The sequence below is a fragment of the Myxine glutinosa genome, chromosome 1 (genome assembly GCF_964187855.1).
Source record: "Myxine glutinosa chromosome 1, kmMyxGlut1.1, whole genome shotgun sequence".
NCBI classification, from domain to species: domain Eukaryota; kingdom Metazoa; phylum Chordata; class Myxini; order Myxiniformes; family Myxinidae; genus Myxine; species Myxine glutinosa.
In genome coordinates, this window is record NC_136261.1 from 79,198,059 (window position 1) to 79,220,987 (window position 22,929).

General features: G+C 50.5%; 1 protein-coding gene across 1 annotated transcript in view; it reads left to right on the forward strand.

Moving 5' to 3' along the window:
* Nucleotides 1-22,929, forward strand: part of PATJ (PATJ crumbs cell polarity complex component) — a 327,659-nt gene that overhangs the window by 234,478 nt on the left and 70,252 nt on the right. The window contains 1 exon segment of the mRNA XM_078771907.1: nt 11,299-11,492. Coding sequence (XP_078628033.1) covers nt 11,299-11,492 — 194 coding nt within the window.

Here is a 22,929-nt window from a genome sequence, read left to right on the forward strand (position 1 = left end):
CGAGGGCTTTGGGGGACGGGGCATGGGAAGGGGGGGGGTGGGAGACGTATAAAACATATGGACACGGCCAGGACTTCCAGGAAAGAAGTTGGAATTTCAAACAAGGTGGATCTGGAGTGAATTAGCGGGGGTAGAAAAGATCAAGGTTTTGAATGGGGGAAGATAAGAGATGATGGTGAACAGCTGTTTTAAAGACCTGGAGGGAGGAGTGGGATTGAAGGGAGTGAGGGAGTTTGTTCCAGAGGTGGGAGAAAAGAGGAATGAAAGAGAAGTTGAGCAGAGAGCCGAGATTTCGGCAGTTTAACCATCAGAGGGTTGCTGGCAGATCTTGTGCGACCTGTAGGAATATTTGGGGGACAGAGCACAGAGAGAGCTGGGGGTGCAAGGCCGGAGAGGAGTCGGTAGAAGACAGAAAGACCACCTACCTGCCTGCGGTGAGTGAGTGAAAGGCCCTCAGAGATAGCTTCATCGCGGGAGATTCCAATAATTCTGAAAGCTTTGGTTTCAACAGCGTGAAGCCGAGCTAGGTGTGAGGCACGAGCACCGGCCCATAGGGGAGAACAGTATTCCATTGAGCTGCGGATGAAAGCCTTGTATGTGGTGAGGAGCTCAGGTGTGCCGAGGAAGGACTTCGCACGACGGAGGATGCCCAGTCGGCGACTGGCTTTGGAGGCCAGCTTGGAAATGTGGTTTTCCCAAGAAAGATCATGGCAGATAGTGAGACCCAAAAGCTTGAGCGACAGAACTTCTTGGAGAGGATTGTTGAGAAAGTAGATGGGAGGGTTGTCCAGTCGATCTTTTCGGAGAGACATAGTAAGAGTGTGAGATTTGTCAGGATTGAAAGACATGTTCCACTTGTTTGACCAGTCTGTGATTTTGTCCAAGTCTTCAGAGAGTGAGGAGGCTGCAGACTGCCGATCTGAGGGAAGAGGAATGGAGCGGCAGAGAGTGGAGTCATCAGCAAAGAGATAGAGAGGATTTTCAAGAGAGTCAGAGAGATCATTGATGCAGACCCGAAAAAGCACAGGGCCCAGAACACTGCCTTGGGAAACTCCAGCCTGAACAGGAAGAGGAGATGAGAGAACCCCATTCAGGGCCACACGTTGACGACGACTAGAGAGGAAGTCAGCCAGCCATGCATGGAGATTTCCATGGATACCAAAGGAGGAGAGTTTGGTGAGCAGAGCGGGGTGCCAGACCGTATCGAAGGCACGTGATATGTCGAGGGAGACAGCTCTAATTTCCTGTTTGGCATTGAGGACCTCCATCCATTGTTGAGACAGCAGAAGCAGCATGTCCAGAGTAGAGTGACCTGGTCTGAAACCAAATTGATGCTCAGAGATCAAGCCATTGGAGAAGAGGAAAGATTTCATATCCGAAGCAATGATGGTTTCCATGACTTTGCTGATAATTGGGAGAAGGCTGATTGGTCTGTAGTTGCTAGGATCTGTTTTTGCACCTTTTTTGTGCAAAGTGGTGATGTTGGCTGATTTCCAAGCAGATGGCAGTTGACTTTGAGCAAAAGAGAGGGTGAAGAGAACAGAGAGAGGGTGAGATAGAGCGGCAGAGCCGGATTTTAGGACCCATGGGCTGATGCCGTCGGGTCCAGTTGCAGAATCAGAGTCGAGGGTTGACAGAAACTTTTCCACCTTGTCAGGAGGAAAGGACACGGAGTCCAGGAGCAGCTGGGTACGACTGGGTATGGTGGGTACAGAGAGGGATGGGTTTGGGACACAAGATTTAGAGGCAAACACAGAGTTGAGGCATTCAGCTTTTTCATGTGCGGAGTCAGTTGTGTAGCCGTTTGAGGTAAGGGAGGGGATGGAGGGGGAACAAACACCAGAAACGGATTTGACCAGACGCCACCAGGATTTGGAAGAGGGAGACAGATAAGAGAGTTCGGTCTTGAGAACGGAGAGATATTGTTTCCTGGCTCTCCTGAGGGTGGACACACACTTGTTTCGGGCTTTGTGAAAGGAAATGAGATTTCCTTACGTTGGATTTGCTTTCCAGGAGACGAAGGCAAGTTGTTTCTCGGCAACAGCCTCACCACAAGATTCCGTGTACCATGGACGGGAGGAAGGGTATGACAACTGAAGACGAGATGGGATAAATCTGTGCATGAGAGAGAGCAATTTACTTTGGAAGAATTCCCAGGATGAGTTGATGTCAGAGGTGGTAGAGATGGGAGACCAGTCCAGATGATTGATGGCTGCTTGAAGACTGTGCCAGTTGGCCTGAGTGAAATGCCAGACTCGTCGACGCTGAGCAGGCTCCCTGAGAATTGTCAGAGAGATGTCCACTTTAACAAGGACATGATCAGATGATCCGATTGGCGCAGAAGAAGAGCAGCAGACATTTTCAGGGAAGTTAGTCATAACCAAGTCCAGAAGAGAAGATGCTCCGTTGACTGAGATCCGGGTCGGGAAATTGACAGATTGCGTCAGTCCCAGTGAGTCGCAGAAGTCCTTTGCTGAGGAGCCATGGCTGGTGAGGGCGGTACCCACACCCAGCCAACTGGCATGATGACAGTTGAAATCACCACATGTGAGGAAGAGAGAGTTGGGATGAGTAGATAGAAGTTGGTCCATATTATCAGACAGCGAGATGTAGATGGAGTCATCACTGTTTGGTGGACGGTACAACACACATATGAACAAGAGGTGGGAGCGAAGGGGAAGCCGTAGCCAGAGGTATTCCTGGGGGTGAGGTGGAGAGAGTACAGTGCAGGGCGAGTGAGGAAGAGAGTTTTTGATAAAGATAGCAACCCCACCTCCAGGACGAGGCTCAGGTCTATCATACCGGAGGAGGGAGTAACCCGGGAGAGATACTAAGGAATCAGAGACATCATGAAGGAGGAAAGTTTCTGTTAAGCAGATCACGTCTGGTTTGACAGAAGCAACCTGTATGGAGAGATCAGTTAAGTTTGAACGAAGGCCCTGGATGTTTGAGGTCCATACCGTTAATGAAGAGGAAGGGGGAGCATCGGATACAGAACAGGGGGGAGGAGGCGCAGTGTAAGATGTGGAAGAGGTGGAAGAGGTAGGGAGAGCTGTTGAAGGTGTGTCAGAGATTTCAGAATAGCTCGGAGAAAGGGAAGGATGGGGCGGACAAAAGGTTTGATGGTGATTGGGTGAGGCACAACGAGGTGTTATTTGAGGAGGGGGAAGAGCGAGGCAGAAGGTTGTGGGAGATGGAGGTGAGAGTTGGAAGGGGGAAGAAGCGGGGAGGACGCTTTGAGGAGGAGGATTGAGAGGGGGGAAATTGAGAAGAAATGAGGGTGGGGAAATTTGAAGGGGAGGGGCGAGGGGGGAGTTTGGGAGGGAAGGGACAAGGGGAGGGATTTGAAAGGGATGGGATATGGGGGAGATTTGGAGGGGAGGGGTGAGGGAGGAGTCTCGGAGGGGAGGGGCGAGGGGGAGTCTTGGAGGGGAGGGGTGAGGGGGTAGTTTAGGAGGGAGGGGGCAAGGGGGGAGATTTGAAAGGGATGGGTGATGTGGAGGATTAGGAGGGGAGGGGAAAGGGGGAAGATTTGAAAGGGATGGGTGATGGGGAAGATTTGGAGGGGAGGGGTGATGGGGAAGATTTGGAGGGGAGGGGTGAGATTTGATTTTAGAAAGTGTACGATTAATGGGAAACGAACATTTATTGCAAAATGAGTTTCTTGTGACCTTCGAGTCAAAAATACGTTTTAGGACGCTGGATGGAGGATGGAGTGCAGGAGAGGTTAGGGAATGTAGAAAAAAGGCACTATAAGAGATGGAATTTTTTTTGGGGATGAATAGATTTGGTGAGCAAGTTGAAAGCAGCCTTTTAAAGAAGAAGAAGAAAAGGGTGTTATAATATATGACGGAATACATAACTTGAGGGGAAAGTGTAAACATTGAAGGTTAATAACAGTGAAAACTATCTGGGAAAATGGGGGAGAAACACGTGGTCGAAGAACGAACGAACGAATAAGAATGAATAAACGAATGAGAACAGAGAAGGAAATGTTTTTTTTTTGTTTTTTTTGAGTTGAGATTTACACAATGAAGTAGGCTGTGGGGTGAAAAGACTGGGAAAACAGAGAACGAAAGTTATTGGATCACAAACGACGGACCGCTGAGAGAAAAACAAAGCCTCAAGGTTGTACAGTGTACACTGTACAAGGCCTCAAGACACGACACTAATTAACACGATTTTCAATACAGGTATTGGCGAGATCTTGGAGACGGCGGCAGGGATTTTCGAAGCTCCACACGGTCTCTACGTTTTTCGAAGTTAAGTCTGTTCACAATTGTATTTTGTCGAAACTGTATTTATCTTTCGGCGTGTGAAGTTATTGTGTGCAACTTTGGTTGTTTCTCGGTGTTTATCTTTCATAAATTGATCGTCTGTTTGCCGTGTCGCGAGCAAGGCCTTGTACAGTGTGCACTGTACAACCTTGAGGCTTTGTTTTTCTCTCAGTGGTCCGTCGTTTGTGATCCAATAACTTTCGTTCTCTGTATTCCCAGTCTTTTCACCCATAGCCTACTTCCTTGTGTAAATCTCAACTCAAAAAAAAACAAAAAAAAAAACAACATTTCCTTCTCTGTTCTCATTCGTTTATTCATTCTTATTCGTTCGTTCGTTCTTCGACCACGTGTTTCTCCCCCATTTCCCCAGATAGTTTTCACTCATTAACCTTCAATGTTTACACTTTCCCCTCAAGTTATGTATTCCGTCATATTTTATAACACCTTTTTCTTCTTCTTCTTTAAAAGGCTGCTTTCGACTTGCTCACCAAATCAATTCATCCCAAAAAAAATATCCATCTCCTATAGTGCCTTTGTTCTACATTCCCTAAACTCTCCTGCACTCCATCCTCCATCCAGCGTCCTTAAACGTATTTTTAACTCGAAGGTCACAAGAAACTCATTTTGCAATAAATGTTCGTTTCCCATAAATCGTACACTTTCAAAAATCCAATCTCACCCCTCCCCTCCAAATCTTCCCCATAACCCCTCCCCTCCAAATCTTCCCCATCACCCCTCCCCTCCAAATCTTCCCCATCAACCATCCCTTTCAAATCTCCCCCCTTGCCCCCTCCCTCCTAAACTACTCCCTCACCCCTCCCCGCCAAGACGCCCCCTCGCCCCTCCCCTCCTAGACTCCTGCCTCACCCCTCCCCTCCAAATCTCCCCCATATCCCATCCCTTTCAAATCCCTCCCCTTGTCCCTTCCCTCCCAAACTCCCCCCTCACCCCTCCCCTTCAAATCTCCCCACCCTCATTGCTTCTCAATTTCCCCCCGCTCACTCCCCCTCCTCAAAGCGTCCTCCCCGCTTCTTCCCCCTTCAAACTCTCACCTCCATCTCCCCCAACCTTCTGCCTCGCTCTTCCCCCTCCTCAAATAACACCTCATTGTGGCTCACCCAATCACCATCAAACCTTTTGTCCACCCCATCCTTCCCTTTCTCCGAGCTATTCTGAAATCTCTGACACACCTTCAACAGCTCTCCCTACCTCTTCCACCTCTTCCACATCTTACCCTACCCCTCCTCCCCCCTGTTCTGTATCTGATGCTCCCCCTTCCTCTTCATTAACGGTATGGACCTCAAACATCCGGGGCCTTCGTTCAAACTTAACTGATCTCTCCATACAGGTTGCTTCTGTCAAACCAGACGTGATCTGCTTAACAGAAACTTTCCTCCTTTATGATGTCTCTGATTCCATAGTATCTCTCCCGGGCTACTCCCTCCTCCGGTATGATAGACCTGAGCCTCGTCCTGGAGGCGGGGTTGCTATCTTTATCAAAAACTCTCTTCCTCACTCGCCCTGCACTGCACTCTCTCCACCTCACCCCCAGGAATACCTCTGGCTACGGCTTCCCCTTCGCTCCCACCTCTTGTTCATATGTGTGTTGTACCGTCCACCAAACAGTGATGACTCCATCTACATCTCGCTGTCTGATGATATGGACCAACTTCTATCTACTCATCCCAACTCTCTCTTCCTCATATGTGGTGATTTCAACTGTCATCATGCCAGTTGGCTGGGTGTGGGTACCTCTCTCACCAGCCATGGCTCCTCAGCAAAGGACTTCTGCGACTCACTGGGACTGACACAATCTGTCAATTTCCCGACCCGGATCTCAGTCAACGGAACATCTTCTCTTCTGGACTTGGTTATGACTAACTTCCCTGAAAATGTCTGCTGCTCTTCTTCTGCTCCGATCGGATCATCTGATCATGTCCTTGTTAAAGTGGACATCTCTCTGACCATCCTCAGGGAGCCTGCTCAGCGTCGACGAGTCTGGCATTTCACTCAGGCCAACTGGCACGGTCTTCAAGCAGCCATCAATCATCTGGACTGGTCTCCCATCTCTACCACCTCTGACATCAACTCATCCTGGGAATTCTTCCAAAGTAAATTGCTCTCTCTCATGCACAGATTTATCCCATCTCGTCTTCAGTTGTCATACCCTTCCTCCCGTCCATGGTACACGGAATCTTGTGGTGAGGCTGTTGCCCAGAAACAACTTGCCTTCGTCTCCTGGAAAGCAAATCCAACGGAAGGAAATCTCATTTCCTTTCACAAAGCCCGAAACAAGTGTGTGTCCACCCTCAGGAGAGCCAGGAAACAATATCTCTCCGTTCTCAAGACCGAACTCTCTTATCTGTCTCCCTCTTCCAAATCCTGGTGGCGTCTGGTCAAATCCGTTTCTGGTGTTTGTTCCCCCTCCATCCCCTCCCTTACCTCAAACGGCTACACAGCTGACTCCGCACGTGAAAAAGCTGAATGCCTCAACTCTGTGTTTGCCTCTAAATCTTGTGTCCCAAACCCATCCCTCTCTGTACCCACCATACCCAGTCGTACCCTGCTGCTCCTGGACTCCGTGTCCTTTCCTCCTGACAAGGTGGAAAAGTTTCTGTCAACCCTCGACTCTGATTCTGCAACTGGACCCGACGGCATCAGCCCACGGGTCCTAAAATCCTGCTCTGCTGCTCTATCTCACCCTCTCTCTGTTCTCTTCACCCTCTCTTTTGCTCAAGGTCAACTGCCATCTGCTTGGAAATCAGCCAACATCACCGCTTTGCACAAAAAAGGTGCAAAAACAGATCCTAGCAACTACAGACCAATCAGCCTTCTCCCAATTATCAGCAAAGTCATGGAATCCATCATTGCTTCTGATATGAAATCTTTCCTCTTCTCCAATGGCTTGATCTCTGATCATCAATTTGGTTTCAGACCAGGTCACTCTACTCTGGACATGCTGCTTCTGCTGTCTCAACAATGGATGGAGGTCCTCAATGCCAAACAGGAAATTAGAGCTGTCTCCCTCGACATATCACGTGCCTTCGACACGGTCTGGCACCCCGCTCTGCTCACCAAACTCTCCTCCTTTGGTATCCATGGAAATCTCCACGCATGGCTCGCGGACTTCCTCTCTAGTCGTCGTCAACGTGTGGCCCTGAATGGGTTTCTCTCATCTCCTCTTCCTGTTCAGGCTGGAGTTCCCCAAGGCAGTGTTCTGGGCCCCGTGCTTTTTCTGGTCTTCATCAATGATCTCTCTGACTCTCTCGAAAATCCTCTCTATCTCTTTGCTGATGACTCCACTCTCTGCCGCTCCATTCCTCTTCCCTCAGATCGGCAGTCTGCTGCCTCCTCACTCTCTGAAGACCTGGACAAAATCACAGACTGGTCAAACAAGTGGAACATGTCTTTCAATCCTGACAAATCTCACACTCTTACTATGTCTCTCCGAAAAGATCGACTGGACAACCCTCCCATCTACTTTCTCAACAATCCTCTCCAAGAAGTTCTGTCGCTCAAGATTTTGGGTCTCACTATCTGCCATGATCTTTCTTGGGAAAACCACATTTCCAAGCTGGCCTCCAAAGCCAGTCGCCGACTGGGCATCCTCCGTCGTGCGAAGTCCTTCCTCGGCACACCTGAGCTCCTCACCACATACAAGGCTTTCATCCGCAGCTCAATGGAATACTGTTCTCCCCTATGGGCCGGTGCTCCTGCCTCACACCTAGCTCGGCTTCACGCTGTTGAAACCAAAGCTTTCAGAATTATTGGAATCTCCCGCGATGAAGCTATCTCTGAGGGCCTTTCACTCACTCACCGCAGGCAGGTAGGTGGTCTTTCTGTCTTCTACCGACTCCTCTCCGGCCTTGCACCCCCAGCTCTCTCTGTGCTCTGTCCCCCAAATATTCCTACAGGTCGCACAAGATCTGCCAGCAACCCTCTGATGGTTAAACTGCCGAAATCTCGGCTCTCCGCTCACCTTCACTCTTTCATTCCTCTTTTCTCCCGCCTCTGGAACAAACTCCCTCACTCCCTTCAATCCCACTCCTCCCTCCAGGTCTTTAAAACAGCTGTTCACCACCATCTCTTATCTTCCCCCATCCAAAACCTTGATCTTTTCTACCCCCGCTAATTCACCCCAGATCCACCTTGTTTGAAATTCCAACTTCTTTCCTGGAAGTCCTGGCAGTGTCCATATGTTTTATACCTCTCCCACTGCCCCCTTCCCACGCCCCCCCCCCCAAAGCCCTCGCCCTCTCTCAGATCTCTCGATGTCTCCATGTCTCTCGGTCCCTGCTCTCAAATGTTGTGTTTGTGTCCTTCCCCCTCTCTCCCCATCTTGTCTACCGCTCCCTATGTTATATGTTTTATGTGTCGGTTTGTCTTTCTGTGTGTTCATGTGATTAATGTTCGCTCTTTCACGAGCCTCGATATTGTATACAAAAAAAAAAAAAAAAAAAAAAAAAAAAAAAAAAAAAAAAAAAAAAAAAAAAAAAAAAAAAAAAAAAAAAAAAAAAAAAAAAAAAAAAAAAAAAAAAGGTATGAAAGATTTGCACCGAAAATCTTCCTCGGGACACAATATACGTACATACACACCATAAAATAAATACAGTTATAACGAAAATACAAATGGGAACAATTACTTAACTTCGATTTCAATTCGCTCACGACGCGGCAAAGGCCTTGCTCGCGACGCGGCAAACAGACGATTAATTTATGAACGATAAACACCGAGAAACTTCCAAGGGGCACCCTATAACTTCACACACCGAAAGATAAATACAGTTTCGACAAAATACAATTGTGAACAGACTTAACTTTGAAAACGTGGAGACCGTGTGGAGCTTCGAGAATCGCTGCTGCCGTCTCCAAGATCTCGCGAGATCCCTTAAAAAAACCAGAAGAGTTGGCCGCACAAAGTTGACTGTGCAGGGTAAGTATTTTATGAATACCATCTAGTTTTTAAAGTGATTCTTCATTATTGAGATATGGAGCCAAAATTATATACAGTTGGACTATTTGCGGGGGATACGTTCCTGCAAAATGCCGCAAATTCTGAGATTGCGAATGACGGGGCATTATTTCAATGGAAAAAGGGGGGAGTTGGTTCCCGAATCGCAAATATCTGCAAATATCAAGGAACAAACCGTGAATGGCGAGGCAAAATCTGCAAATGGTGAGGCAAATCCCGTGGATGTCGGCAATTATCCGCAAATGTCCATGAAAATCCCGCAAATGGCGAGGCAAATCCCACGAATGTCGACGATAATCTGCAAATGTCGGTGAAAGTTCCGCAAATGGCGAGGCAAATCCTGCGAATGTCGATGATAATCCGCGAAGGTCAATGAAAATCCCACGAATGTATGCTGTCACATTGTTTCAATGGGGAAAAGGGAGACAGCTAATTGCACTAACATATACTGTGGAGTGTTTTTATTCTGTATAGTAACTCACGGGGATAAAGTGTTATGCAGCTGGTGGAATATCCCGCGAAGCTGTTCACAGTGTGAATGATGGGATATCGCGTGAAAGCCATGAAAATGCAAAGCACAGCACCACGAATGTATAAGCAGGTCATGCTCATAGAAAGGGGGGGGGGGGGATTTGCGTATGTACAGCTGCTTTGTGCGAGCTAGCGGCTCGTGAATTTTTTTTTTGCACTCCCAAAAAACCGCGAATTTATGGGATACAGCCGCGATAGGAAAAAAACCCACAAATTTGCGGGACACTTTTCCGCGAATAGAGAAACAGGTCGCATTTTGTCAACCGCGAATATGCGAAACCCGCGATTTCATGGAACACAGTCGCGAATAGAAAAAAAAAACACGAATTCACGGGACACTTTTCCACGAAGAGAGAAACAGGTCGCGTTTTATCAACGGGGAATACGCAAAACCCACGAATAGCGGGGTCCGACTGTATAGCACAAAATCTCGAAAAATGACGATTCAGACAAAACTTGGTGGATGAGTTGGGTAGGTGACAAGAACAAGCCAATTAATTTTTGGTTAAAGTCTGGATGCAGATCCAGCCTTTCAGTGTGATACAAAACGTAAACTGGTGAGCCTGGCACAGGTATACTCTCTACCGTGTGCCGGTCTAGTTCTACAATGTAATCAGTTTGTTTATAGTTTATTATAGCGTCGCTGCCAACGTGCACACAAACCAACTTGAAGTTTTGGCATGCAAAACCCTCGTACAATTAATGTGTCAAATCTGCCGTCTAGGTCACTGACCGGTTCGGTATTTTACAGGATTGTTCCATTTTATACTAGTTTCACACCTTCCTGAGATGCTATTTGTCCTATATTCCAGTATACAGTATTGGTTTTTTCGGTCATGATGCCATTTGCCATGACGCAGCTGGCCTCGACATACACAATGTCACACTAATATGCACAAGCAGCTATCTCAGGCATATTTAAATACGCAAAACATCATAGCTTATTTAAACACTTAAAACCTCATAGCTTTGTAGTGGCTTTGCCCTCTTATCCGAACAAGGTGTGCTGCCCCCTTTACCCTGCCTACAAGGAGGCCTGGGACCCCCTTGGCACCTGCCCAAGTGTCCCTAGTTTTGGTTTTCATGAGAACAAGTCACCCTGATCTCAGTGTCATAAAGTACCGTAAACTTGCTCCATCTCAGACCATGCTATATTTTGGAGGGCATGTTGGAGGCATTGTGACATAAAATTTCATGTATTTTATCGTCTGCATGAGTAAATTGGATCTAAAGTTAACCCAAGACCACGACCCTCTTTTAATGAGTGGTGATGACATCATCCGTGACAGTTTAAAATTGAGGTTAAACATTAAGCTGTAGTTAGAATTTGTCCGATCCTATGGTATCCTAACTTATCCTCATGTATTTATTACCTGTGCAAATTCGTCCCTTAGCCTCAGACACTTCAAAAGATAAAGCTTCACTATGGTTGTTTCATTGTAGTTTGCTCATCCCGTGTATTCTCAATGACCATTTCATCATGGTATGGAACAAGATTTGTTCTCGGGCTGTGAGCAGGTGAATGGTTTGGACCTGCGTGGAGCCACGCACGAAGAGGCCACAATAGCGCTCCGCCGTTCACCGCCGCTCGTTCGTCTTCTGGTATTTCGGGATGTCATACAGGACGAAGACCCGGAGCCACTTACCACGTTCACCGTGGAGCTGCAACGAAAGCCGTGCCGAGGCCTCGGCCTCAGCATTGCTTGCAAAAAGTATGCAGTGATAATTTGCAACCAAGGCATGCCAGTTTTGATGCTATTCCAAGTGGTATGGTGATTTAATGGTGAGGATGTTGGACTGAGATCTTAGAGCAGGGGTTCTTAACGTTTTTCCCTGTCAAGACCCCCAACGGATTGCCCACGATGTCCCCATACCCCCTTCGCCAGACTGTTGACTGACCACTGACCAAGGCGCACCGAAGGTGCGCGCGCATAGCTAGGGGGGACTGGGGGCATATCCCCCTATAATTTTTTTCATTTCTAGGTGCTCTGGTGTATTCTGAGGGGTGTTTTTACTTTAATTGCCTATTTCTTTGGATGAAAATTGGTAACTTATTACCCAGAAATTGAGCCCATACCCCCAGATTTTGGTCCCCATACCCCCAAGGGGTATGGATACTGCAGGTTAAGAACCCCAGACCTAGAGGATGGGCACTCTATTGTACAACCATTCTTCTTCGAGACGTTTAAAAAAAAGTTGACTGACCAGCATAACCCACTGGGTCATTAAATCAATCCACTAATGATCCAGTGATCCAGCTCTCATTTTATTTCAGACTGTAGTTTTCAAATGAGATGAAACAATTTAGATTTTTTTTCACACATGATGTGCTCTTTATTTTTATAATGGAATTATTTGAATAATTAACTCTTAGTGCCAGCAGCATAATTTCTGGCCCACAATCTTTACTTTGAAAATCAATTTGAGCCTTTTTTTTCGTTTAAAGTTGTATGCATTTTATCCATCTATGCAGAAGTCCATTCTAAAATGTGCATTTGAAATGAGTTTGCCACTGTTTATGTTATGAATCCAAATGCAAACTGTGTGGCAGTGGCAGCACTATCAATCAGTGTTCCGGTTATGGGTTTCTTTGTTTAAAAAAAATACATTTTAAGGCTCACGGAGGAGCGGTTACACAAATCACGCACGTACATGCAGACAGGTACATTGGACAACACCGGGCTTTATTTCAGACAAACACCACAGGTCACCTTGGGGGTGGGGGGGAGTGAAGTAATTTACTGGAGCACTCTGGGTGCTGGCGACGCCATATTTGTGACGTCTCTTTTTCTCTCAGCAGTCAATAAGACGATTACAGAAAATATTCTCCCTCCACCCACCCTACCCCCTCTCCCAATTGGATGCCAACCCAGTGCCCATGCTGTATCCTCTAAATGTTGAGGGTCAAGCGAGGAAGTAGCATGTACCATTATTTAAGTCTTTAGTATGACTCAGCCATGGTTGGAATCGAACTGCTGAAATCCAAGACTCACAGCGGACACTTTGACCATTTAGCCTTCCGAGTCTGGTCAAGTATTTCGAGTTTTTATTTTATTTTTGCCTCCAAAGTCGAGGGATCGCAGAATAGCTAGAATACATAACAGCTAAGACAGCGGAACTCCATAACATATTCCTCTCTGTTTTTGTTTTTTGGCACTTTGGATGATTACCACTGTACATTTATCGAGCATAGGCTGCACTATTGCAAACTTTCCTTTCTCTGCGTTTGCGTTTTCCAGTACTTCCTTCTATTGATTCCTTTTTCGCTTTTTTAAAATCCATTTCCTTTGCCGTTTTGAAATCTGTCATATTTTCATTTCCGCTTGTTGAAATTTGGCATCTACCCTTATGTTTTGGCATTTTATCCTCATGAAAGTGCCTTTTGTGGTACGGAAAATCGATGCCGCTTCTTTACACATGTCAAGGCTCATAGAGAGCTAATCAGCAAGGTGTAGAAAAATTATGTACAAGGGTTGTTCAAGGTTAACCTGCTCGATTTGTCAAGTGAACAAAATCTACCTTGTTCTTTTTCCAATGGTTTTCCTCGAGTGCACGTCGTACACATTTGTCCGATTTGTGTGATACCTTAAATGCAGGAAGAACAAAAATCATAGGGATGTACCCGCAGCCATTTCAGGACATCTATGTGAAAGTTCTTGCCACACAGATGCTCGTCGAGTGTTTCTGAACAAATGGAAATCACACGGTTATCTATTTCCGCAATCACGGGGAGGAGGGGGAAGAAGAGAGTGCAGAGGTCAAGCACTAGTCTTCCCATCTCCACATAAAGTTATCAATTCGGCCCAATGATGTCACAGGTTTGACAGCACCCCAGCTTTTGGTTGTCTTTTGCTTCTTCATCCTCATTGCTTAATGAGTCGCTCTTCGTACTTTGCATTGATGGTTTCATGTAACCAAGAAAATCCACTTGAACTCCACTCCTGGACGTCTCAAAACGATGAACAATTGCAATGCATCTTTACAGCAAACGGTTGTATCTTGAATCTTTTTTGGAGTTGAGATGAGGAATTTTTCCATTTCGTGCTTGACTGCTCATCGCGGGATACAATCTTGTTCAAATTGGACTTCCACTTCCGTTTTACTGGTCGTAGTCACTTATCTTGGTCCTCCGAGAGATCTGCTTCCAAAAAGTTAAGCAATCATTCCGGATTCATCTGTGCTGCCATATAGATTTTTTTCAATTGTTCTTCTTACTGAGTGCTCACTCCTGTGTATTTTTCATGTTTATTCTACCCCACATCCATACTCATGATCTATTCTACCCCCAAATGACCCCATTCTCAAGCACTTCCATTTTCCAGGTTATTGTGATTTTCCCCCCTCTCCCTCATCTCTTTTCGTTTGTTAATATTGTTGGTTGGTTTGTTCCTTTTCCATTTAATCCCTACTTTCCCCTTCCTCTTCTTGTTATGTTTCTTTCCGTTTGTGTGCATCTTGTTCACCCCCATATGTTCTTCTCCCCCTCTCTTTGATCTCGCTCTCATTTCTACTCTGCTGTTGGTGCTTCCCCCTTTCCATTTGTTTCATTCCATTCTGCTCTAGCTCTTCCACGAGCCTCAATCACGTATACAAAAAAAGAAAATAATAATATCGCCCTGTAGCGGCTGCCGCTGGGTTTTCACAATCGCCTTGCACCTATCAAGGACGCGGAGCGATCACCATGCCGGGCTCGTCCAGGACGCCCGGGCAGGCCCGCGCTCAACTTGCCAGGCCTCGGTCGGGACGCCCGGGCATGCCCGGGCAGGCTCGCCCTCAACTTGCCAGGCCGCAGCCAGGACGCTGGGCCACGCCCCCTGGCGCCGGGCCTGGGCAAACCCCCTGGGTTAATCGATATATATTGCTGCCCGATAAACGGGTTTTCAGAGTGCCTGAGTGTTTGATTTCATTAAAGCAACTCGGATGAATTCTAGCTTTTTGTCGCGTCCATTCTTCCGATCGACGTGGGAGCCCCAGCTCCTTCATTGGTGACCTATCGACATGGACACGGCAGTCGCCCTTAAACTGCCTACCTTCTGGGAGGCTCACGCGGCGGTTTGGTTCGCGCAGGCGGAGTCCCTGTTCGCCCTGCGAGGCGTCACGGCCGACGACACCCGCTTCCACCATGTGGTAGCTGCGCTCGGGTCGGCTACCGCGGCCCGCGCCCTGAGCCTCCTCGAAAGCCCGCCAGCCGCTGACAAATACGGCGTGATTAAGAAGCTGCTCCTCGATGCTTTCGCCCTCCCATCGGCGGAACGCGCACGGCGCCTGCTCGAACTGCCTGAGCTCGGCGACACGCGCCCTTCCGAGCGAATGGATTACATGCTTTCACTGCTCGGCGAGCACTCTCCGGCATTCCTGTTCCGGGAGCTGTTCCTCCGTCAGCTGCCTAACCCGGTACGCCTCGCCCTGGCAAGCACGACGATCACAGATCCCCGGGCCCTTGCCAGAGAAGCCGACAAGATCTCCGCCGCAGGACAGCGCATCGCAGCGGCGACATGGGACCCACCGCCGTCCGACGCAACACCCATGGCGCCCGAGCACCCGGCACGGTCGACGGCCGAACTGCCGACGCAATTGGCGGCCGCTCTACCGAGCCGACCACCTCCAGCACGACGACCGAGGCCTCCACCTGACCAAGCGTGGTGTTACTATCATGCCAGGTTCGGACAGAAGGCCCGGACATGCCGACCCCCGTGCACCTTCGGCAGGCCGGGAAACGGCCGGGCCGGCGTTCATTACCAGCCATGAGCGCCGGCCACACGGGCAACTTACTGTTCATCACGGATAAAGCGTCCGGACGGCGCTTCCTGTGCGACACCGGCGCCCAACTGAGCGTCATACCCGCCTCTGACCAGGACAGGCAATCCGCGGTTTGCGGCCCCTCCTTGGTTGCGGCCAACGGATCGACTATCCGCACCTTCGGCCCGCGCAACGTCACCCTCTGCTTCGGCGGCCAACGCTTTGCTTGGACGTTTGTAACCGCCAACGTGCCCATGGCTCTGCTAGGCGCCGACTTCCTCTGCGCACACGGACTGCTGGTGGACGTCCAACGGCGTCGTTTAATCAACGCTGAAACCTTCAGCTCCCTGGTATGCACATTGAGCAGCTCCGCGCCGACCGAGCTGGCATGCACCGTCCCGGCGGCGAACGAGTTTGCTCGCCTGCTCACGGAGTTCCCGGCCCTCACGCGGCCGACGTTTTCGGCCGTCGCAGTACGGCATGGGATCGAGCACCACATACCAACCACGGGCCCGCCGGTCTACGCCAGGGCCCGCCGCCTCGACCCAGCCAAGCTCGCCGTAGCGAAGGCCGAATTCGACGCGTTGGAGCACCTCGGCATCGTGCGGCGCTCCGATAGCGCGTGGGCCTCGCCACTGCACATCGTGCCAAAGCCGGGGGGTGGATGGCGCCCGTGTGGCGACTACCGCCGTCTCAATGACGCTACCACCCCCGACAGGTACCCGATCCCGCATATCCAAGACTTCTCCGCCCGTCTGGCGGGACGGGTCATTTTTTCGAAAATTGATCTCATACGGGGATATCACCAGGTACCTGTCAGGGCGGCCGACGTCCCTAAAACGGCAGTCATCACGCCGTTCGGCTTATTCGAATTCTTGCGGATGCCGTTTGGTCTCAAGAACGCGGCTCAGGCGTTCCAGCGCTTGATGGACGGCGTGCTGCGTGACCTGCCGTTCCTTTTCGTTTACCTGGACGACATCCTCGTCGCCAGCACGTCCCGGGCCGAGCACCTCCTCCACCTCCGAACACTGTTCGGGCGCCTCAGCGAGCACGGCCTCATCGTCAACCCGGCCAAATGCCACTTCGGCACGACGGCCGTTGATTTTTTGGGCCACCACATCACCAAGAACGGGGCCGTGCCGCTGCCAACCAAGGTCGAGGCCATCACCACGTTCCCGCGTCCCCGCACCATAAAGGCCCTGCAGGAATTCCTGGGAATGGTGAATTTTTATCACCGCTTCGTGCCCCGCGCTGCTCAACTCATGCGGCCCCTCTACGAAGCCCTCCGGGGCAAGCCGGCCAAGCACGACATCGCCTGGTCCGCAGCAATGGATGCGGCCTTCCAACGCTCAAAGCGGGCCCTCGCCGACGCAACACTGCTCGCTCACCCGGTGCTCAACGCTCCCATCGCCCTCACCACGGATGCCTCCGACTACGCGGTGGGCGCCGTACATGAGCAATGGGTGAACGGGGTTTGGCAGCCACTCGCTTTTTTCAGCCGGCAGCTCCGGCCGAACGAGCTCAAATACAGCACGTTTGACCGGGAGCTCCTCGGTCTACACCTGGCCGTCCGCCATTTCCGCCACCTCCTGGAGGGCCGACCTTTCACGGCGTTCGTCGACCACAAGCCGTTGGTTTACGCCATGGCCAAGGTCACGGAGCCATGGTCAGCCCGCCAACAGCGCCACCTCTCCGCCGTGTCGGAGTTTACCACGGACATCCGGCACGTCGCCGGCAAAAACAACGCCGTGGCCGACTGTCTTTCCCGGGCCAGCGCGAACGCGGTCCACCTGGGCGTGGATTTTGCGCTTATGGCGGCGGACCAAACCACCGACACCACGGTGCAAGCCCTCCGGGCGGCGGACACGGGCCTCCGCCTGGCCGACATCCCCTGCGCGGACACTGTCCTGCTCTGCGACGTCTCCCAAGGCCAGCCTCGCCCCATCGTGCCCGTCACCTGGCAACGCCGCATCTTTGCCTCCCTCCACGGCCTTTCCCACCCGGGCCGGAAAGCTTCCCAGAAGCTGGTGTCGGCGCGTTTCGTCTGGCACGGCCTTCGTCGGGACGTCCGCGATTGGACCAGCACCTGCACGGCCTGCCAACGGGCCAAGGTCCACCGACACACCCAGGCCCCGCTGGCACCTTTCACCGTGCCCGAACGACGTTTCGACCACGTCAACGTGGATCTGGTGGGCCCCCTCCCCCCGTCACGGGGGTTCACACACCTGCTCACCATGGTGGACAGGACCACCAGGTGGCCGGAGGCCGTTCCCCTCGTCTCCACCACCACCACCGACGTGGCGCAGGCTTTCATCGCCACCTGGGTCGCCCGCTTCGGCGCACCGGCGGACATCTCGTCAGACCGCGGACCACAGTTCACCTCCGAGCTGTGGGGCGCGGTCGCCCGCAACCTGGGGGTCAAGCTCCACCGTACTACGGCCTACCACCCCCAAGCAAACGGGTTGTGCGAGCGATTCCACCGCTCCATGAAGGCCGCGCTCATGGCCGGCCTTCAAGACGGCGGTTGGGCCGACCGGCTGCCGTGGGTCCTTTTGGGCCTTCGCACGGCCCCCAAGGAGGACCTCCAGGCATCCACCGCCGAGCTTGTCTATGGCCAGGTGCTACGCGTCCCGGGCGAATTCGTGCCCGACGCTACCAGTCCCTGGTCCGCAGCTCACCAGCGCTCGGACCTCCAGGAGGCCGCCCGACGGTTTGCCCCCGTGCCAACATCCCACCACGGTGACCCCCAGTCCTACGTCCCCCCAGCACTCCGCACAGCGGAGTATGTTTTTGTGCGTCACGACGCACATCGGTGGCCACTCCAGCCGCCGTACGACGGGCCCTTCCGGGTGCTGCGACGGGACGACAAGTCGTTCGTCATCGACATCGGCGGCAGGTCGGACCGGATTGCAGTGGACCGCCTCAAGCCGGCGCACGTGGACGTCGACCACCCACCACGGGTGGCCCTTCCGCCGCGGCGAGGCCGCCCCCCGTCCACGGTGCCCCCCACTCGACCGCCCACCACCTCACCGGACCCCCTCCCACGACCTGCCAGGGGTCGCTTCGGCCGGGTCATCAGGACCCCCCTCAAATTGACCCTGCCGGTGCAAGTCGATTCTGGGGGGACGTGTGTAGCGGCTGCCGCTGGGTTTTCACAATCGCCTTGCACCTATCAAGGACGCGGAGCGATCACCATGCCGGGCTCGTCCAGGACGCCCGGGCAGGCCCGCGCTCAACTTGCCAGGCCTCGGTCGGGATGCCCGGGCATGCCTGGGCAGGCTCGCCCTCAACTTGCCAGGCCGCAGCCAGGACGCTGGGCCACGCCCCCTGGCGCCGGGCCTGGGCAAACCCCCTGGGTTAATCGATATATATTGCTGCCCGATAAACGGGTTTTCAGAGTGCCTGAGTGTTTGATTTCATTAAAGCAACTCGGATGAATTCTAGCTTTTTGTCGCGTCCATTCTTCCGATCGACGTGGGAGCCCCAGCTCCTTCAGCCCCCCTGTAATAACCTTGCACGTTCTCTCACAATGGCCAGATGAAATGCAAACTAGACTCTACAGTTCGTTTGGAACTCACCTGGCACTTCATTGAATTTCACGTGTTGATTAATGATTTCAAGAAGGCTTTTATAATTCCAACACTGATGCACGGATCTACTGCGATATCGGGCACATTGGTGCAGCTAATGCCCAAAATCAACGGTTGTCCACCAATAGTGTTCACTGGAGTGTCCAAAAAATCAGTTGTCCACACGAATGTTGATCATCCATTTCTGATTTTTGTCCCTTTTAAAAACTCTTCTATTACTCAAATACCTGTGTGTGTGTGTGTGTGTGTGTGTGTGTGTGTGTGTGTGTGTGTGTGTGTGTGTGTGTGTGTGTGTGTGTGTGTGTGTCTGTCTGTCTGTCTGTCTGTCTGTCTGTCTGTCTGTCTGTCTGTCTGTCTGTCTGTCTGTCTGTCTGTCTGTCTGTCTGTCTGTCTGCCAGCCAGTCAGTCATATGTATTCTCAAACTGTGTAACTGATCTGTAAATTTAAGGTGGTTTCACATTTTCTTTCACAAGAATACTGCTCCCAGGACGCGATACCCTGTTCCCCAAAATCTTGGAAACAACCAGAATGCTTTACTGAGCTGTGACATTGCCTTCACGCAGGAGTTGCCTGCTCTTGCCACGACCACACTCACACAAGTTCAGCTCTTACAAACATCTTGAATAGAATGTGCAGGTCAACCTTGAACAACTGTTTTACTAACAGTCGACCAAACGGTCGCAGGCAAACATAAAACAAGTGGACCTTACTCAACAGAATGGTGTTAAATATATATATATATATATATATATACAAATGGACTATTTTTTTGTGGGGGTGAACTTACTTTTCAAGATGTCTTAGAACCAAAAGTTCATTGGAATTATGTTTTTTTTTTGTTTGTTTTTCTTGTATACAAGATCGAGGCTCGTGAAAGAGCGAACATTAATCACACAGAAAGACAAACAGACACATAAAACAAATAACATCGGGAGCGTTAGAGAGAGGGGGAAGGACACAAACACAACATTTGAGAGCAGGGACCGAGAGACATGGAGACATCAAGAGAACTGTGGGAGGGAGAGGGCTTTGGGGGGAGGCATGGGAAGGGGGGGGGGGGGTGGGAGAGGTATAAAACATATGGACACTGCCAGGACTTCCAGGAAAGAAGTTGGAATTTCAAACAAGGTGGATCTGGGGTGAATTAGTGGGGGTAGAAAAGATCAAGGTTTTGGATGGGGGAAGATAAGAGATGGTGGTGAACAGCTGTTTTAAAGACCTGGAGGGAGGAGTGTGATTGAAGTGAGTGTGGGAGTTTGTTCCAGAGGCGGGAGAAAAGAGGAATGAAAGAGTGAAGGTGAGCAGAGAGCCGAGATTTCGGCAGTTTAACAATCAGAGGGTTGCTGGCAGATCTTGTGCGACCTGTAGGAATATTTGGGGGACAGAGCACAGAGAGAGCTGGGGGAGCAAGGCCGGAGAGGAGTCGGTAGAAGACAGAAAGACCACCTACCTGCCTGCGATGAGTGAGTGAAAGGCACTCAGAGATAGCTTCATCGCGGGAGATTCCAATGATTCTGAAAGCTTTGGATTCAACAGCGTGAAGCCGAGCCAGGTGTGAGGCAGGAGCACCAGCCCATAGGGGAGAACAGTATTCCATTGAGCTGCGGATGAAAGCCTTGTATGTGGTGAGGAGCTCAGGTGTGCCTAGGAAGGACTTCGCACGACGGAGGATGCCCAGTCGGCGACTGGCTTTGGAGGCCAGCTTGGAAATGTGGTTTTCCCAAGAAAGATCATGGCAGATAGTGAGACCCAAAAGCTTGAGCGACAGAACTTCTTGGAGAGGATTGTTGAGAAAGTAGATGGGAGGGTTGTCCAGTCGATCTTTTCGGAGAGACATAGTAAGAGTGTGAGATTTGTCAGGATTGAAAGACATGTTCCACTTGTTTGACCAGTCTGTGATTTTGTCCAGGTCTTCAGAGAGTGAGGAGGCTGCAGACTGCCGATCTGCGGGAAGAGGAATGGAGCGGCAGAGAGTGGAGTCATCAGCAAAGAGATAGAGAGGATTTTCAAGAGAGTCGGAGAGATCATTGATAAAGACCAGAAAAATCACAGGGCCCAGCACACTGCCTTGGGGAACTCCAGCCTGAACAGGAAGGGGAGATGAGGGAAATCCATTCAGGGCCACACGTTGACGACGACCAGAGAGGAAGTCCGCAAGCCATGCATGGAGATTTCCATGGATACCATAGGAGGGGAGTTTGGTGAGCAGAGCTGGGTGCCAGACCGTATCGAAGGCACGTGATATGTCAAGGGAGACAGCTCTGATTTCCTGTTTGGCATTGAGGACCTCCATCCATTGTTGAGACAGCAGAAGCAGCATGTCCAGAGTAGAGTGACCTGGTCTGAAACCAAATTGATGATCAGAGATCAAGCCATTGGAGAAGAGGAAAGATTTCATATCCGAAGTAATGATGGATTCCATGACTTTGTGGATAATTGGGAGCAGGCTGATTGGTCTGTAGTTGCAAGGATCTGTTTTTGCACCTTTTTTGTGGAGAGCGGTAATGTTTGCTGATTTCCAGGATGCTGGCAGATGACCTTGAGCAAAAGAGAGGGTGAAAAGAACAGAGAGAGGGTGAGATAGAGCGGCAGAGCAGAATTTTAGGACCCGTGGGCTGATGCCGTCTGGTCCAGTTGCAGAATCAGAGTCGAGGTTTGACAAAAACTCCTCCACCTTGTCAGGAGAGAAGGACACAGAGTCCAGGAGCAGTTGGGTTCGACTGGGAAAGGTGGGAACAGAGAGATATGGGTTTGGGACTAAGGATTTTGAGGCAAACACAGAGTTGAGGCATTCGGCTTTGTCACGTGCGATGTCAACTGTGTGGCCATTTGAGGTAAGGAGACAGGTTTGAGAGTTCATTCTTGAGTGAGGAGAGATAGTGCTTCCTGGCACTCCTGAGGGTAGACACACACTTGTTCCGAGCTTGGTGGAAGGAACTGAGATTGCCTTCAGTTGGATTAGCCTTCCAAGAGGCAAAGGCAAGTTGTTTCAGGGCAACTGCCTCACCACAAGATTCAGTGTACCATGGACGGGAGGAAGGGTAAGACAACTAAAGGCGAGATGGGATAAATCTGTGCATGAGAGAGATCAGTTTGCTTTGGAAGAATTCCCAGGAAGAATTGATGTCAGAGGCAGTGGAGATGGGAGACCAATCCAGACGATTGATGGCTGCTTGAAAACCGTCCCAGTCGGCCTGAGTGAAATGCCAGACTCGTCGACGCTGAGGAGGCTCTCTGAGAATGGCCAGAGAGATGTCCACTTTGACAAGTACATGATCAGAAGAACCAATTGGAGCAGAAGAAGAGCAGCAGACATTAGCAGGGAAGTTTGTCATAACCAAGTCTAGAAGAGAAGAAACTCCATTGGCTGAGATCCGGGTCGGGAAATTGACAGATTGTGTCAATCCCAGTGAGTCACAGAAGTCCTTTGCTGAGGTGCCATGACTGGTGAGAGAAGAACCCACACCCAAGCAGGTGGCATGATGACAGTTGAAGTCACCACATATGAGGAAGAGAGAGTTGGGATGAGTGGATAGAAGTTGGTCCATGTTGTCAGACAGTGAAATGTAGATGGAGTCATCACTGTTTGGGGGACGGTACAGAACACATATGAACAAAAGGTGGGAGCGGAGAGGAAGCCGTAGCCAGAGGTACTCCTGGGGGTGAGGAGGAGAGAGGGCAGTGCAAGGAGAGTGAGGAAGAGAGTTTTTGATAAAGATAGCCACCCCACCACCAGGCCGAGGCTCAGGTCTATCATACCGGAGGAGGGAGTAACCAGGAAGAGATATTAAGGAATCAGAGACATCTTGAAGGAGGAAA